The sequence below is a fragment of the Arachis duranensis genome, chromosome 1 (assembly GCF_000817695.3).
Source record: "Arachis duranensis cultivar V14167 chromosome 1, aradu.V14167.gnm2.J7QH, whole genome shotgun sequence".
Classification (NCBI taxonomy): Eukaryota; Viridiplantae; Streptophyta; class Magnoliopsida; order Fabales; family Fabaceae; genus Arachis; species Arachis duranensis.
The window spans coordinates 51423449-51443062 of record NC_029772.3 but is presented as its reverse complement, the minus strand read 5'-3'; the positions used below and the strand labels follow the sequence as shown (position 1 = coordinate 51443062).

Genomic DNA, 19614 nt, shown 5'->3' with positions numbered 1-19614 from the left:
ATAAATAAATTTTTAAATTTTTTTATTTTTTTATTTTAAAATTGATTTGAGCAAGTACGATTTAACATAAAATAAAGTTTATTTTTAATTTTTTTTTATGATGATGGCGTACGATACTAACCATAGAAATTTTTTTTTGAATTAAAAGTTTAATTATCACTAACAACATTGCTTGAATGAAATGTGATTAGATGTTCCATATAGAATCTTTAATTATATTTAGCGATATTTTAAATTTTAAGTGTGCCCCTTTCTTTTTATATATTGTTAATAAATAAATATGCAATATTACTTGAAGTAATATTTAATATATATTACCCTTTAAGTAATTTCAGTTGATATTAAATTCCAAAGATGACAAATTTTTTTTATTATCTTTATATCTCAAAAATTTATACATTTTCTTTGAATAAATAACAAATTATTTTATTTTAATTTAGTCTTTTATTTGTATGATTTGATTTTGACTCAAACACAAAATCTAATTTTTGTTTCAACATAAATGATATAATTTTTGTGTAAAGCAATATGTAATACTAATATAAGATATACAATAACAATATAATAATAACAATTTACTTATTTGAATAAAATTTATGTTTACCTTTAGTTAAAAAAAAATACTTATTTCAGTTATTTTTTTCACTATTCATTCATTGAATAATTAAATACAACTAAGCACAATAAATTAACTTTTTGTTTTCTAATTCATTGAGTAGCACATATGATAAATAAATTGTATTAATTATGTTGGAATATATTTTAAATGAATTGTGCACGAAAAGGATAAAGAATAAAAGAAAAAGTGCTAAAAGGAAAAATGTAATAGGTGTTGTATTGGAGAAAGTGTAATAAGATAGTTTGACTTTATTAATTATTAACTATTAATTATTCAGGGATATTATACATCATCCATGTAATCATGTAACTAAGTTGGCCCAATATAAAAAAAATCTAATATCATTAAATGAAACATAAAATACACGCGTCTAACATATACGAAATCACTTTTGCTTAATGCTTCTCTTCTCCATCACGCTTTTTCTTCTTCTCTTCTTTTTCTCTTCTCTCTTGTGCTTCTTCTTCTTCTTCTTCAACGCTTCTTCTTCTTCTCACGATCGTTTACGCACCGAATGTCTTCTTCTTCTTCGCATTCTTCTTCGCGTTCCTCCTCCTCCTCATTTTCCTCTTTTTTCGCGTTCCTTCTTCTTCACGTATTTTCTCCTTATCGTCATTCTTTTGTTGTTGTTGCTGCTGTATTTTTTTTGTCTTTTTCTCCTTCTCTCTTTGGTGAAAAAGCAGTAGAAGGTGAGGAAGAAGAGTTTTAAATAGTGCAGAATGAACTGAATACAGTACTCATGGTAAATCGAACGCAATACTCATGGTGAACCGAACAGTACTTATGGTGAACCGAACATAGTACTCATGGTAAAACAATTGTATAGTACTGAGTGGGGTTAAGTATTGTTTTCGTTCCTAACGTCTTGGGTCAAAATCAAAATCGTCCCCGACCTTTTTTCGTTATTAAAATCATCCTCAACGTTCAAAAACGTTTTAAAATCATCATTCCCCGAATTCTTGGACCAAATTACCCTCATCATCATCATTCTTCTCTTCATCTTTCTCACCCCACCACCTCCACTGCCACCAACATTACCACCACAACCACCATCAATACCACCACCACCACCACCACCACCACCACCACCACTACCAACACCAACACAAACACCACCACCAACACCAACACCAAGAACATCAAACAACAGCAACAACACCATACCCCCATAACCACCATCAACACCACCACCACTACCACCACCACCACCAACACAAACACCACCACCAATACCAACCAACACCAACACCAAGAACTCCAAATAACAGCAACAACACAAAACAACACCAAACCAAAAAGCAGAAAAAGAAAGCAAAAAGGTAGGAAAACAAGAAAGAAGATGTAGATGGCGGAGGTGGCGAGGCGGCGAGGTTGCGAGGCGGAGGCGGCGAGGAACGGCGACGAAGGCACGGCGGTCTCCCTCCCCTGTGTGCACTCTGTTCCTGACGGAAATGTGGCGTGGTGCGGCGCGATGGACGGTGGCTATGACAAGGCGACGATTCTGAGTAACGCGGCGGTGACTGGCACGATGGCGGCGACAGGACGCGACTCCTCCAACGGCGGCGATCCCATGCCCCCTTTCCCCTTCCCACTCCTGATGATGAGGGTATTTTGGTCCAAAAATTTGGGAAAGGATAATTTTAAAGCATTTTTTAACGTTGAGAATGATTTTAATAACGAAAAAAGGCCGGGGACAATTTTGATTTTGACCTAAGACGTTAGGGATGAAAACAATACTTAACCCTACTGAGTGAATGAAACATAATCCATTATATAAAATCAAATTCAAACAGTTATATGCAGAATGAACCGAACACAGTACTCATGGTGAACCAAATACGATACTCATGGTGAACCGAACATGGTACTCATGGTGAAACAATTGTATAGTACTGAGTGAACGAAACATAATCCATTATATAAAATCAAATTCAAATAACTCTGCTTACAATTTACATATTATCAATTCAATTTAATTCAATTCAATACACCTCCGTCCATTTAATTCAATTCAAATTAGCAATTGCATTCCATTCAATTCAATTCAAAATTAAATAATCCAAACTTTGTCAGTTTGATTCGTTTCAGAAGAGTAATCCAAATTGCTCTTCATTCAACTGATTTGAAGTTGAGTCATTTATTGTTTCGATTCAGAAGTGCATATCGAAAAAAAAAAAAGAAAAATAGGATGAAGATAAATACAACGTAACCAGATCGAAATAAGAAAACGAGAAGATGAACGCGATCAGAGGAGAACAACAAAGGCAATGTAGATCAATAAGGAAGAATGCGAGTAGAGAATAAGATTTACGTTGCAGCAGAAGATTTACGTTGAGCAAAACTTTAGGTTGTAGCACATTATATGTAGCGCGTGTATGACAAACAAGTGAAAGGTGAAAGATACGTATGTGAAAAAAAATTACTTGATTAACAACCATGTAAAAAATGTATAGATGCAGAACTTTTTCCTTAATCATTTAGTATTATTAATTATTGTTGCTATTAGATATTAGTTGAAAACATTTTAGTTGTTTATTTTGGTCGCAAATCTATTATTTTATATTTAATAAATTAATGGTCGCAAATCTATTTTTTAATATTTAATAAATTAATCAAATAAATTAATTCATATAATAAATAATTAGCATAATTAATTTAATTTAATCAATTAAAAAATATCTCCAATATAATAATTAAAGAATATCTCTATTACCTGTTTTATTTATAGTTTTATTATACATTTTATAAATTAATCAATTAGTTAATATAGTAAATTATAATTAATTAATGGATATAAATTATAATAAATTATGTGGTATTTAAATATTTAATTAAATTATTAAGTTGATATAATTAATTTATTATATTAAATTAAATTTAATGAGTTAAACAAATAAATTAAAAAATATTTTCAAAAATATACCACGTAATTACTATGTTTTATCACTAGGTGTAGAAATTTGATTTTAATATAATATAATAGATAATAAATTTGAAAATATAAAACAACCAAAGCAACATAACGAGAGAACATAATTCAACTATGAACTTAAAAAGGGAACATTTGATTTCATATTATAATTTAAAACAAAAAATCATAATAAAATGAGAAAAACAGATTAACACGTAGAAAGGAAAAATAAGTATAAAGAAAAAAAGTGAGAAATTAAAAATAAAATATAATGATAGTGAATAATTTATAAAAATAAATAAAATTAAAAAAAGAAAGATATTTTATATTTTTATTAAAATTCTTAAATTTATTATTTATTAATCTCTTTAATCTGTATATATTCTGTTTTATTCTATATAAATTTTTGAACAACTATTTGATATATATATATAATGATTGAATATATATTTATATAAATATATGAAGAATGATAGAAAATTATTAGAATTTATTATTTTTAGTCATCAGTTAGTTATTAATATTTAAAAATATAAGATCAAATATATTGTTAGATTATTAAAATAAAAGAATTAGACTAAAGAAGTTGAGTTGATCACTAACTAAGCTATGAATCAGTTGACGTATCCGTATACGATACCGATCGATATTCGTCCAATACACGTGTCTGTCATATTCAACTGTGTCTTAATAGAAAAATAAAAAATTATTTCCAGACATATTTAAAACACTTAAATACCATCACATATAAATGTGTCTAACTTTATTCTTAATATGTATTTTTAAAATAAATTTAAAAATAATATATTATTATTTATTAAAATAAAAAATATTTTAAATATTTTATATAATTAAAAATTAAAAAAAAAAATTAAAAATTAAATTATATTTTAAAGTTAATAAAATATTAAAATATTATTATAATTTATCTATACAATTTTTCCAGTTGTCTGGCTTCTTTGACCGTAATATTACCCTATTTTTTAACTAATTTATGTCCAAAAATAATAAATTAACAGGGACCTCCCATTTCTCTTATATTAACTTTTTAATTAGGTGATTGCTACGGTACGACGATAAATTCATACGTACCGATATATTTAAAATATGGACAAATAATAACAAGTCATGTGTCATTTATTTTCCACATCAGCATTTAATTTTTTCTTTTTTAAATATATATTAGATCACCACTTTTACTAATATACCCCTTTAATTAAATTAAAATAAAAATTTATTTTTTATTTAATTTTATAAAAAGTCTTAAATATCCTTACCTTATTTGATTAGATAAAAATACCCTTTTAAATTAATCAAATTTTAGATTTCAATTAATCCTAATTTTATAATTTCAAATAATTGAAACAACAAAATAAAAATATACTAAAAGAACGAAAAATCAAAATTGTTCTTCATCTTAATTAAACATATTAAAAAATAAAAAACTAAAATTGTTCCTTACCTGGGTTCAGAAACCTCTCCTTCACGCCTCTGAGTATTCTTCATCTTCTTCTCTCCGCTTCCTATCCTCTCTCTCTCTCTCTTTCTGCTCGATCTCTCTCATCTGTCTCGCTGTGCGTCGCACGCAAGATCTCTCCCTCTCTCCTCTCTTGCCTCGCAATCCAGGTCATCGCCGGCGTTTCAACGTCTCGCGGCCTTCCCTGGGCTCCTCCTCACCAGCGACAGAAGCACTCGTCGGATCGTCGTCTTCTGGTTTCAAGTAATTGCCGTCGCGAGTCGCTGTGGATCGTGGACCGTTGTAGGGTCGTCACTTGCTTCGTCGCTCGTCCTCTTCTGGGGTTGGGTCCTCTTCGTCACTCAGTCGCCCTTGGTAAGTCCATGCATCATCACTTCCCCTGTTTTCCCTTTCCCAGATTTCCTTCTCCCTGTATTTTGAGATGATGTTGAATTGGTAATCAATTAATTTGTTAGTGATTGAATCTTGAATTTGTTACTGTGTTGCTGAATAATCACTGAGTTTAATTTTTTTCTTTGCTAAAAATCATCAGAGTTGAATTTGTTACTAATTATCAGGATTGTTGACTGATTATTTGATCTTTGCCTAGCTTGTTGAATGATTATTTGATCTTTCTCAAGTTTCCGTATAAGTTTTGTTTTGCTCTCTCTGTTTATGTTTTGTTTCTCATGTCAATGAAACTTGAAGCTATTGTCATCTGATCTACTGATTAGGATTAGGGTTAATAGATAACAAACTTTACAATTTGTGTTCTATGTGAAATAGTTTGCATATGAAATACTTTATCCCACTGTTACCTTCAATGGAGCTGGTTCTGTTGTTTTTCTTTTGTTTCTGGACCTATGAGCCCTGTTATTGTTCCTTGTTCTTGCTTGCTATGCTCCCTTTGCTTTTGATCATAACCTTATATCTATAGGGGAAACAATGCGGCTTTGTGATTTTTGTTCTAATTCATATGATGTTCAGCTTGATTGGATTGCTAACATTGCTGAGAAATACAAAAGGAAGAAGTGTGGGATTTTAGAATCTGAAAATCATTTTGGAACTTCCTTAGATAATGAATTGTTAATTTTACTCAATATTATGATTGGGAGTTTGGTGTGATTTCATGGACTGGGGCTTCTAACTTCATTTAGATTCTTCTATTGGCTTATTCCAATGTTCTAGTTATGAAAACAGAAGCAAAATCTGAGTAGAGTAATTCTGATGTATATATTTTATAATTGAAAGGGTTTATAACAATATGATTCTGCAATACTTTGTGACTTGCTACCCTTTTTTTCCTAAAAGAAAAAAGTTATCTCTTAAATTTCTTGGACCAGAAAATTGGTTTTAATTTGATTATGATTCGATTTTATATAATCCAATCCATGCATAGCCTTTTATTGATCATTGCGTTGGTGTTCTTGCTGCCTCTGCTATAAGTTGAATTTTGCAAATTGTTATTGTGTTTTGGCTGCTAATTTTTGTTGATGCTCAATTCCTATAAACCTGTACTTGCTCTAAACTATTTTTAGTGAATACTTTTATTTCTCTAAGAAAGAACACATTGCAACTGTGCTTAACTACTGTATAATTGTTAGTGTGATGTGTACATATGGAAGTATAGTCATTGTTGTCTTAGTCAACACATGGTTCAATGATTAACAGAATAATGTATTTTATTCAATTTGCTTCCAGAGTCGGCGTGTTTGGAGAGTCTTGAGATTTCTTGCAGTAAAGTCACTAATTTTGGCGTCAGCTTTCTAAAAGGTACTTTCCGTTTCCTTGTATTTTTGTGGTGTTTCAGAACAATCAGGATTTTTTATTTTATAGGTTCAACCTAGCATTTTCATCTTCTTCCATGAATTTTTCTTTATTTTCTGTTTTTATGTGAATATATGGTTATAATTCTGAATGCAGCTATCAACCAATCAGCTTGTCTTTTCTGGGGAAAAATTTTAGTTATATATCCAATCTTCCTTGTGCTTCATTTCTTTGATGTGGACTTCAGTTCTATAATTCATTCTTGGAAAAGTCTCTTTATTTTTCCATTTGTCCTTGTAATTTTTGTAGTTGATATTGTTTATGTTAGTCAGTAGACATGTTGCAGTGTGAACTATAAACAGTACCGATATACAATACTAGCATCTCAGCTTGCCAGTTTGAACAGAATTCTTGAGTTTCAGTATTTCATAATTATCTATGCTTCATTAATTTTTGATGATGTCCTGGTTCATTTCAGGGTTGCAAAAGCTTTCCTTACTAAACTTGGAAGGGTGCCTTGTAACAGCTGCATGCTTAGATTCTCTTGCAGGTTTATTTTCTTGATATACTTTTATGCTTATTATGTTGCTGATCTAGAAAATTGATCGCTTTATTATATTCCCAAGAAACAATACAACTCTACAACTACTAAACCTATGAACCAGCCAACATATTTAAGGATATCCTGTAGTGGTGCCATTGTGAGAATGGTTGAATTCTTGTCTTCTCTCTCTCGATAACAAGTAATTTATAGCTTATTTACGTAAAAACAAATATTCTATGTTGAGAGATATGTTGGATCAAACTTGTTACTATCTTTTCAATACAAGAATGAATGCTTAAATGGGTGATACTTAATTAAGGGGAAAGTAAAATATTTAGGGTACCTAAGCAGATAAATATAACCTAGTCAAATTGGATGAATGGAAATATTTCTTCCTCTTTGCCAATTCAATCAACTAAACAAGAAAACAAAAGAAGAGTGTATTTAGAAGCAAGCTATTGAATCTAATGGACACCCTCTTTCAATGCACCGAAAAATTAGTGTGACTGGAAAAGACTCCAAGGGGCCGTTATGAACCTACATTTTATGGACAATTGATAGCTAGTTGTCCTTTGTCGTTTGATGCTTCTGTTCTAGTTCTGAAATTTGGGAATGCTGGTATGATACGTTTGATGCTTCTGTTCTAGTTCTGAAATTTGGGAATGCTGGTATGATACGTGAGGGCATATTGCTGGGTATAATGATGGATAAAAAGCCTTTACCCATTCTTCATCTATTTGGAGAGGATATATTGGTAATGCCGGAGTGGATCAATATTACTATTTCCAATTGCACTGATTCTATGTTGTAATTTCTATGATCTTTATTGTAATTGAATCCTTTTGTTTTCGTCAGTTTGCAAAGCATATTGCTAGCTACTTTACTGGCCGAACAATCTTAGCCGGTCGAAAGGAGATCGAATTCATGGCTAACTTCTGTACATTTGAATTTTGGCAGCATCTTTTCAGGGTAAAGTCATATTCCTCCTTCACTTTATGAGCTTCCAAATACCTTAGCATTGTTTAATTTTTGTATGAGGATTTATTGACGAAAGGTGGAAGGAAAAATTTTCAAGCTGATAATTTTTTTAATTAAAAACTATAATATTGCTCACTAAACATCATGTTTATATTCTCACTCACTTCAAGCTAAGAGACCACAATGCAAATTCTTCTTTTCGTTGCAGGTAATTGGTTTGTCTGATAATTCTTTTACGATGCTACCTAGTTCTATGATGATGAATATTGTTCTATCATTATAACAGGGATGCCGAAGAGAAGAGCAGAGAATGTAAACATCTTTTAAAGTAATGATATAGATAGATACATGAATTTCACAAAGAATGGGATCCCAAACTTTTTGCTACACTGTAATTATAATTCAAGCTGTGTTTGGTTATTCCAAATTAGAAATTTTTCCTTCTTCTCCTTTCTATCCTTGATTGACACAGGTTGAGTTGTATTATATGTCGTACAAGACAAGAGTGTCCAAATTCCAAACAAAATAATAATAACCAAAATATTATCATATTTGAAGTCTGGTGTTAATTATTGCATAGCAATATAGCATGATTGTTATTGTTATTGTTCAAAACTTGAACGAGGTAGCTATGGACTATGGTACACAATTAATCAACTATTAATTTAATTAAATATAAATGTAAATAGATGGACACTTTGATATAATTTTCCAAAACAGATAAGGTTATTACACAAGCATTCTTTTTTCTTTTTTTTTTCCTTCTTTTCTCTACAAAAATACATACTTAAATACAACACCATCTCAAATCCTAGGGATAGGGAACTAGAGATTTCAGCTCCAAAACACAGTTTCCATTGATTGCACCATGCACTCTGAAGCTGTTGGGTCTTTTTTATATTTTCTTCTCGAGGCATCCATCACAGTGCTCAACTTAATGGCTGTAGCTTGCTAACTAATAGCTATGTTAATACAGATTTATTTATCACAAAATTGTAATATCCCGGCAAGTGGCAACTCAAGGAAGGTGAAGAATGGATTTATGCAAATTGCTAGCAGGAGTTAATAGCTGCTTCCCTGCCTCTAACTAGATCAAATTGTAACCAAAATTCAGAATAAACAAGAAATAAAAATACACGAATTAGGAGAAAGGCTTCAGTTTTAGTAAAAACTGAAGCTTCAATAAACAAACCATGTCATAACAGCTATGCAAATAAAAAGAGCAACTAATTTCGGAAAAGAAAAAGAACATGAATATATGATTAAATGAAATGAAGTGAGGAAGTAATTGAACTGAAACATGTCTAGTAAACTCCTGGGTACCAAGGAAGATCAGTAGTTACATTCAAAGAATTAAAAGAAGGATGAACACATGAAGAATTCAAAATAAGATTACATAGAAATATGCTTGGTTTAGTAACTTGTTCTTGCCATTCAGGTCTCAACTACCTCAATATTGAATTCTACCTCAACTTTCTTTAGATAATGTACAAATTACGTTTTTAAAAATCTTTTAATTCAATAATACATACTTGATACTTCTTCCACCTTGTGGCTCCCTTTCTACCAACTTGGGCATCATAACAGATGCTTGCTCTTAATTACTCTCAGCATTGACACCAAAGACCCAAAATATCAAGGCATTCTATGGCTAACCAATATTTCATCCTAGCCATAAATATTACTACAACACTACCTACAACACAATAAATGCACCAAAGGTCAGCAATTCAACAACAACATTGAAGCATACGAGTAGAGAAATAGATCATATCTGATCCCGGAGGAGTGACAATAGTTTATCAGTGTCACTCTCTGATAATCCATTCTCAGGAGTAATCTGCAGCTTGGGACACTTGAAGGGATACCCAGGTAAGCATCTATAAAGTGAAAGACAGAGAAGGGCCAATTTAATATCAATTCACAATAAAAAAAATTAAAAAATAAACAAAAATAATAACAAAAGCTATCTTAAATCCAGTTGAATGTCAAACTATTAACATCTACATATGAATTGACAATAAAGGTGCAAAAGACGATAATGAAGAACTCTAACTAATGCATCTGAACAAATCAAGCCTTATGTAGAAATCATGACAGACCAACACTATTATGCTATTCCTTTGTTAGCCATTTGGATGTAAAATATTCCCTTTCCCTCTTGAATGGTTCATATTCATCTTCGTTTTACAAATTAGATTATGTAAATAACAAGGTTGCAAGAACCGAACCGGTCACTAAACCGGTGAAGTGACTGGTTCAATGGTTTAAAGGTTCAACCGGGATAATTAAATATAAAATAAATTTATTAAAAATTTAATATATTATTTTAAATATTTAAATTCAATTATTTTTACACTAATAAAATTTAAAATTTTATAATTTCACATAATAAATTGTCTATACTTTATAATTAAGTTCACATACAACTTCAACCATCAATCTTTATAACTAATAAAAATAAAAATGCATTTAAATGACAAATAAACTAAATATTCATAATCATAAATGATATAAACCAAGAGTTATTATTATTATTATCCACTTACATTGAGAATTTCAGTAACATTGAAACCAGAACTTTGACAAACCCAGTACAAAGGGACTTTCTTTGAATTTTCAATGCCAAAAAAAATTGAAACACTCTTTTCAGCATACTTCAAAGATCAAAAAACTGTATAAATTTGAACAAAAAATGTACAAGAAAGAAATATAATTTGTGCTACTGAAAGATGAGAAATGATGAAAAACAATTTTACTATACCGCCATCAACAATTCAGAATCAGACAAAATCAGCAACCAAAATTAACAACTCAATCAGAAAAACCAACATAAACAACTCAGAATCGAAAAAAATTCTAGCATTAACAATGTTTATCAACAACGTAGAATCTGAAAAATCAACAGCCAACAACTCAAAAAATCAGAATAAATAAAATTAACAAAATAACACAAAAATAAATTGAGGCAGTAGTGCTTACCGGCGGCAAGGGAGGAAGATGACGGCGCGGCGAATACTCCACAGCCGATCAGAGAATAACGTCACAGTGAGAGAGAGACAGAAAGAGCTCGTAGCCTCGGATAGAGAGAACTCGAAGAGAGAGAGAAGACTCGAAGAGAGAGACGGGCACCAAAAACTCGAGCAGAGACGATGACGGAGAAGCCCTTCGCAGTGGCGTTGCCAACAGTTCCGAGCAAGCACTCGACATCGAGGAGAAGAGGATCGAAAAGCGAGCAGACCTTCCACGAGCGACGATGGCACCCAAATCTCTGAACCGGAAAAAACTGGACGGTTCTTCCGGTTCATCGGTTAACCGCTAGTTTGACTGGTTTTTTGTAGGACAGTTTTTCACATCAACCGAACCGGACAGATGACCGGTTCTCGGTTAACCTGGTCGAATCGACCAGTCCGGTTCGGTTTTCAGAACAATGGTAAATAAGCATGATTTTTAGTCACATATAAGAAGACTTCTTTGATGCATGCTGGTTAACAGGGGGAGTTACTTCAACAATTATAATAACAACAAAGTAGATTTATACCTAGGGTTAGTGGAAGACAGGGAAGAATGTAGAGCTGGCGACGATAGGGACAGTGGCTGGGGTGGAAAGGTCGAACAGGGGTGGCGCCGGCGGGAAGACACTTCGCGACGGACAGGACTGTGCAAATCTCCAAGCTGGCTCTAGGAACTTGCGACGGTGAGTGACTTCCACTGAACTTGCAACCGCAGCGGTGGCTTGACGAAGGGTGCGCCGGAAGCTCGAGTTGGAGACTGCAGGCGTGGTAACTGATAGCGAGAGGTGAGAGTGGAGGGCTGGAGGGTGGAGGCTCGAGAGTGTTGCCTGTGTGAAGAACTGAAGAGTGAATTCTGAAGGGTAGGGTTCTTCTGGCGTCAAACGCAGCATTTTGGGCAAAAATTAAAAATCTGGTCGGGTCACGGTTCGGTACGATCGACCGGTTCACTGGTTTGACCGATTTTCAAAATCTGCGGTTTTGTCCATTGTCCGAACCGCTTTTTCCCTTGGTTCACAATTTGACCGGTTCGAACTGTTTTCAGAACTTTGCGTTTTTTCCTTATTCCAAAAAACCGGCCAGGTCACGGTTCGGTTCGACCGACCAATTCTTGGCCGGTTTGATGGTTCAATTGCGGTTTTGAAATTGGCGATTTTAACATTTGCCCGTCATTTTTTGTAGCGGTTCATGGTTCAATCGGTTTAACTGGCCGGTCCGAACCGATTTTCAGAAGATAGATTATAACCATTCTCTCATGTTGTTTTTATTTTAAAATGCTTAATATATTTTAGTATCAAATTTTCAACTAAGCTTACAACACAAAAGTGGTTCAAGGAATCGAAATGGTAGAGTGAAAATTAAACTTCACCTAAATTCAACTATAATTGAACGAAAGACAGAAACATTAATTTCCAAAAAGAGTCCATAAAAAATATAGTGCATAATAATTTTTTAAGTAAAAGAGATGAAACTAACAACTCTTAATAGTTAATATAAACTAAACATGACTACATGACAATTACGAATTTTCTATTTTTGTTCGAATCCTTTTGTTTATACTTATTGTAATTCCTGGTAGCAGAGTCAATGACATTATGCAGCATCAAGTTGTGGGGTCTTAGAATCAAATCCAATGCAAGTCGCATCCTTGTACCATCATTAACCTGAAAAATATAAATATTTTAGGTTACCAACAAAACCATACACATTCGCAAATGAAGTACCATTGTTTTTTAGCAAAAAAAATTACATTTACTGTATAACTATACGTCTTCATGTAGTTTGTCATTCAGGTTGTTACCCATACCCCACAATCATTACTGTGTTAAATAAGACGCGGTTAGCTTATGCAGATAAAAACTTGAAAGAGGAAAACACAAATACAGATATTCTTTACAAGCCAGGAGCTTGTTCTCCTGTTTCTAGCATTTCCACAAATTCAAAATCAAGTATCCTTGGCCTGAACGGAGTGTTGTATTTATAGAACGAGTCATACTTGAGCATATCTTCCAGATATTTTGCCTATTCATATAGGAAAAAGATTAAATAAAGGACGATATTTGAAACATTAAAAAATGTCATAAAAGTGAAAATGGGGAAAGTTAATTTACCAGCTTTACTATACTCGATCTCTTTTGCTCTTTATTTGAAGCAATTAGTAGGGAGTCTAGCAGAATTGTTTGATGATTGCACAAAACAACTAGATACCAATGCATGTTGTTCTCGTTGACAGGTAAAAAAATATAGTACCAACTTTTACGTATTAGAATATTACTAGATACAATTTTTTTAAAAGAATAAAAGGTATAGACCAGTTCATAAAGATAAATGCTATCTAGTAATATTCTAATCCCTGTTAACCAGCATGCATCAGAGAAGTCTTCTTATATGTGACTAAAAATCATGGTTATTTACTATTGTTCTGAAAATCGAACCGGACCAGTCGGTCCGACGGGTTAACCAAGAATCGGTCATCTATCCGGTTCGGTTGATGTGAAAAACCATCCTTCAAAAAATCGGTCAAACCAACGGTTAATTGGCGAACCGCAAGAACCGTTCGGTTTTTTCATATTGTTATAAACCCTTTCAATTATAAAATATATACATCAGAATTACTCTACTCAGATTTTGCTTCTGTTTTCATAACTAGAACATTGGAATAAGCCAACAGAAGAATCTAAATGAAGTTAGAAGCCCCAGTCCATGAAATCACACCAGACTCCCAATCATAATATTGAGTAAAATTAACAATTCATTATCTAAGGAAGTTCCAAAATGATTTTCAGATTCCAAAATCTCACACTTCTTCCTTTTGTATTTCTCAGCAATGTTAGGAATCCAATCAAGCTGAACACCATATGAATTAGCACAAAAATCACAAAGCCGCATTGTTTCTCCCTATAGATATAAGGTTATGATCAAAAGCAAAGGGAGCATAGCAAGCAAGAACAAGGAACAATAACAGGGCTCATAGGTCCAGAAACAAAAGAAAAACAACAGAACCAGCTCCATTGAAGGTAACAGTGGGATAAAGTATTTCATATACAAACTATTTCACATAGAACACAAATTGTAAAGTTTGTTATCTATTAACCCTAATCCTAATCAGTAGATCAGATGACAATAGCTTCAAGTTTCATTGACATGAGAAACAAAACATAAACAGAGAGAGCAAAACAAAACTTATACGGAAACTTGAGAAAGATCAAATAATCATTCAACAAGCTAGGCAAAGATCAAATAATCAGTCAAAAATCCTGATAATTAGTAACAAATTCAACTCTGATGATTTTTAGCAAAGAAAAAAAATTAAACTCAGTGATTATTCAGCAACACAGTAACAAATTCAAGATTCAATTACTAACAAATTAATTGATTACCAATTCAACATCATCTCAAAATACAGGGAGAAGGGAATCTGGGAAAGGGAGAACAGGGGAAGTGATGATGCATGGACTTACCAAGGGCGACTGAGTGACGAAGAGGACCCAACCCCAGAAGAGGACGAGCGACGAAGCAAGTGACGACCCTACAACGGTCCACGATCCACAGCGACTCGCGACGGCAATTACTTGAAACCAGAAGACGACGATCCGACGAGTGCTTCTGTCGCCGGTGAGGAGGAGCCCAGGGAAGGCCGCGAGACGTTGAAACGCCGGCGATGACCTCGATTGCGAGATAAGAGAGGAGAGAGGGAGAGATCTTGCGTGCGACGCACAGTGAGACAGATGAGGATGAGAGAGAGAGAGAGAGACAGAGAGAGAGGATAGGAAGACGAGAGAAGAAGATGAAGAATACTCAGAGGTGTGAAGGAGAGGGTTTCTGAACCCAGGTAAAGAATAATTTTAGTTTTTTATTTTTTTAATATGTTTACTTAAGATGAAGAACAATTTTGATTTTTTGTTCTTTTAATATGTTTTTATTTTGTTGTTTCAACTATTTGAAATTATAAAATTAAGATTAATTGAAATCTAAAATTTGATTAATTTAAAAGGATATTTTTGTCTAATCAAATAAAGTAAAGATATTTAAGATTTTTTATAAAATTAAATAAAAAATATATTTTTATTTTAATTTAATTAAAGGGGTATATTAGTAAAAGTGGTGATCTAATATATATTTAAAAAAGAAAAAATTAAATACTAATGTGAAAAATAAATGACACATAGCTTGTTATTATTTATCCATATTTTAAATATATCGGTACGTATGAATTTATCTTCGTACCATAGCAATCACCTTTTAATTTACTTGTATGTCATTTTTTGGTTTCTCCATCTTTTCTATATATAAGGCCGCTCCATTATCATGTTCATCTCCCCTTTCCTTTCTAGGCCAAAACAGAGTATCAGTGTTGTATCAATCAGCTCTTGAAATACAATACCTACCACAATTAACCTCCTTCGAAACATTACCAATAAAGGGAAAAAGAGAAAAGTTCTATATGGTTGCCGACACCATAGCCATCAACTACCACAACGACCGGATCTTACCCGAACCGGATGTCTTCATTCGCACCTCCGCCGGAACACGTATTCCTGCCCACTCCAGTATTCTGGTCCGCCTTCCACTTTCCATTTATCTTTTTTCGTCTTCAATTTTCATTTTTTTTTCTATTGCTCACGTTTTTTGTTTTCTTTCTTTTATTTATTCCTAAATCTCAGGCTTCTGTGTCGCCGGTTTTGGAGAACGTCATAGACCGCCCGCGAAAACATCGGAGCTCCGAAAGAATCATCCAGATTCACGGCGTTCCCTGCGAAGCCGTAGCCGTCTTCGTCACCTTCATCTACACCTCCAGGTTAGTTAGTAAGTTACAGCTCAAACAAGAAACAGCATTCTGTTTTTTTTTGGCCGTGAAATGATGGGGACGCCCCTGTGGGGGTGGTGGTGCAGGTGCACGGAGGAGCAGATGGACAAGTACGGGGTTCACCTGTTGGCATTGTCGCACGTGTACAACGTGCCGCAGCTGAAGCAGAGGTGCACGAAGGGGCTGGCACAGCGCGTGACGGTGGAGAACGTGGTGGACCTGCTTCAGCTGGCGCGTCTGTGCGACGCGCCGGATCTAGAAGTGAGGTGCATGAGGCTGCTCATGCGGCACTTCAAGGCGGTGGAGAACACCGAAGGGTGGAAGTTCGTTAACAACAACGATCCCTTGCTTGAACTCGATATCCTTCGCTTCATCGACGAACACGAAACGGTACTAATAATTCAACCAATTATTATATCACATTATTGATCTAATTCATTAATAATTGACTATAAATTAAAGCTTCCTCAGATGAATCAGAATAATGTATCAATTCATTACCAGCTGTTGAACAGAACTAAACATGCCATATTTTTTATTTTTTAATAATTCTCTGCTTTTTGCTACAAATGCACGCCATAAATTCGATGTTACATATTTTTATTAGGCACCTATTTAAATGAACAGAAATTTTTGATAACTAAAGAAAATCAGTCAATTAATAAATATTAAATAAAATAAATTATGGCTATTTTCTTGTTTACCTAACATTATCCATGAACGAAAATATTAAAATTATATTTTTATAAAGATATTTTGTTCAAAGTATAATTTATTTATTTAGTCACACTTTAAAAGACAATATTTTTATAACATCAAAATCTAACCTTATATTACAATTCATCATTTAATAATAAAAAAATATTTTCATACCAAAATAATTCCAAAATCTTCGTTCACTTTTTATTATGTTGTCTCAAAGTTCTTGTACTGGTAAATTATTGCATTACCATCCCATTACGTTACCACTTACTAGCCTTGTGAAATTTACGTGTTTGATATGCGATATTTTTATTTTATAAAACAAAGTAAAATATAAATCAAATGTAAGAAATACTTGTTGGAAAGCAAAACATACGTAAGTAATATCACTAAAAACGTGCAGCTTAAATATATTATTTATTTATTGTTAGTATTTAGAATCAAATAAAAAAGTAATGAAGAAATATAAAGGTTCACTATTGTTAAAAAATGATGAGTGGATATAAATGAATGATTTTACAGAGGAAAGAGAAATGCCGGAGGCACAGGGAGGAACAGAGAGTGTACTTTGAGCTAAGCGAAGCCATGGACTGCTTGGAACACATATGCACCGAAGGCTGCACCGACGTTGGGCCATGCCACGTGGACACCAGAAAGGAGAGGAGGAACCCCTGCAGCAGATTCGACACGTGTCACGGCCTCCAGCAATTGATTCGCCATTTTGCCACGTGTCAGAAGAGGATGAAGCTGGGGTGCCTTCGGTGCAAGCGAATGTGGCAGCTCTTCAGGTTACATGCCTACGTTTGCCAGCAAACTGATTCTTGCAAGGTTCCTCTTTGCAGGTAAATTTTCTTTTATTCTTTATTTTCCATGGTCAATGAAACATAACATATTAACACATGATGGACTTTAACATGTTCTTTATTCTTATTTCTAATTTTGACTTTCTACCCATTTACCAATTTTTGAAGGGAGAAAAGTAGTTTCTTGCAAATCAAGTAGTTCTAAGACTTAGGAGGTATTATTTTTAATAAAATTATAATCATAAATAAAAAGCCAAACGGGGTTTGAATTGTAGTTCAAATGATTCCGTCAAACGTGATATATATCAACAAGAGATCGATGTTCAGTGCTTTTTTTTTATTTTTTATTTTAGTTCACCACGTGATGAATTAATAATTAATATTCTGCTCCGTTCCCGATTCCCATCATCTGAAGAGTCACACCTTTGGTCCTTGTTAATTAGGAATTCAACTAAATAATTTGATAATATAAGAGAAAGTAGTGATTGTGATTTGTATAATGTACAATTACTTTTTGGTCCCAGGCCAAGGTGGTGTTTATTGAGGAATAGACTAGCTAGCTGACTAGTTTGCACGTTTATGAGTAGCAATTGAACCATCTTAGTTTTTGTACTTAGTATCATCTTTCATATGGAGAAATTACGCCAGTCAATAGTCACTGCTGTTTCCCACTTCTCAATTGGAGAAACCAGTATACTGACGCAATTCATAAAGTCCATACACAAGGAAGAAACATTGGTCCATGCAATTAAGCAATATTATTAGACCTACTTTCATTTTGGGGAGTATTGGTTAAATAACCATGCCAAACGCATGTGCCCATCAGTATTTTCCTAATGGCTCCACCAAAGGGATCATATTATTTAGGATTTTAGGGGTTAAAAACAATAAAATACTTTTCGGAGGGCGGCGAAGTCTCTCACTAATGGTAAATTTCTATGGAACTGATGACCCAACAATTTTATACTGAATTCTCTCTATTTTTTTATTTATAGTTGTCTGGATTCTTTAGATATAGATTTAAGATTTTTTTATATGTAACTTGAATTGTCTAGTGGTCAGTTGATTACTAGTCTAGTACATTTAAGCAAGTATTAAAAATTTAATCCCATTTTATATATATAATAATTCATTAGCTAATAATTCATTAGCTAACGATAAATTTTTAAATAAAATTTTAAATCACAGTAAATTTATTAGATTAAAAAATATTGTTAAAAATTAAAAAAGATATTAAGATTTTTTATTCAGATGAAATAATTTATAAATTTACTACAAAAACTTAAAATATAAAATATAAAATGTAAAGAGAATTAGTTTTTTTTTAAATTATAAGTGAAATTCGAAACTTCTATTTTAAGTTATTTAATTCATTTACAAATAATTGAAGTAACAAATGATGTTATTATGTCAATCATTGAAATTATTATTTACTCAGGAAATCAATACACAAATGTTGACATCTATCTTCAGGCGCTCATCTTAATATCATGGTTTTTATTTGAATATTTTTATTTATTTCTTAACTTTAAGCTCCAAGTGGTTTAATAGCGTCAATTTGGGCCGGTGGTACACCTTTATTTAGTTCATGTCATCATATTGTCATTATCTTGGTTCTCTAAGTTCTAATCTTTATGATGATGGTCCTTATCTTATTCTATAGTTTTCTTATGATAATGGTGCTGCATGTCTTATCAGACCATACTTTCAATGCCTCTGATATTTTTTTTTCCTTATTCATGTGTCTCACTCTCCTTTATCACAGGCAAATTCAATTGAAGATGAAACAAGAGAAGAGAAAAGACGATTCAAAGTGGAAATTACTAGCAAAGAAGGTAGCCTCAGCCAGAGTCATATCATCTTTGTCTCTTCCAAAGAGAAAGCGTGATGAGGAAACTAAAGTCACCATGGACAATAATGGCTTCACAAGTTTTGAGTTACATTGAGTTTTATTGCAATATGATATTATCGTATATGTGATAATCAATTTCGTGTTGAAATTTTGGTTTTTTTTTT

At 32.8% G+C, this 19614-nt stretch overlaps 1 protein-coding gene and 1 long non-coding RNA gene across 2 annotated transcripts; one reads left to right on the top strand and one right to left on the bottom strand.

Annotated features, from left to right (window-relative positions):
• Positions 1–8951: 8951 nt before the first annotated feature.
• LOC107488280 (uncharacterized) lies at positions 8952–11540 on the bottom strand. The gene is made up of 2 exons (XR_008001933.1): positions 11258–11540; positions 8952–10155 (listed from the first exon to the last, which is right to left on the bottom strand). It is a non-coding gene; the product is annotated as an uncharacterized LOC107488280 (long non-coding RNA).
• A 4034-nt stretch (positions 11541–15574) lies between these two features.
• On the top strand, positions 15575–19608 carry LOC107488291 (BTB/POZ and TAZ domain-containing protein 1). The gene is made up of 5 exons (XM_016109021.3): positions 15575–15844; positions 15951–16084; positions 16180–16483; positions 17318–17637; positions 19364–19608. The coding sequence occupies exons 1-5, from the start codon at positions 15731–15733 to the stop codon at positions 19542–19544; spliced, it is 1053 nt and encodes a 350-aa protein (XP_015964507.1). The 5' UTR covers positions 15575–15730; the 3' UTR covers positions 19545–19608.
• The last annotated feature ends 6 nt before the right edge of the window (positions 19609–19614 follow it).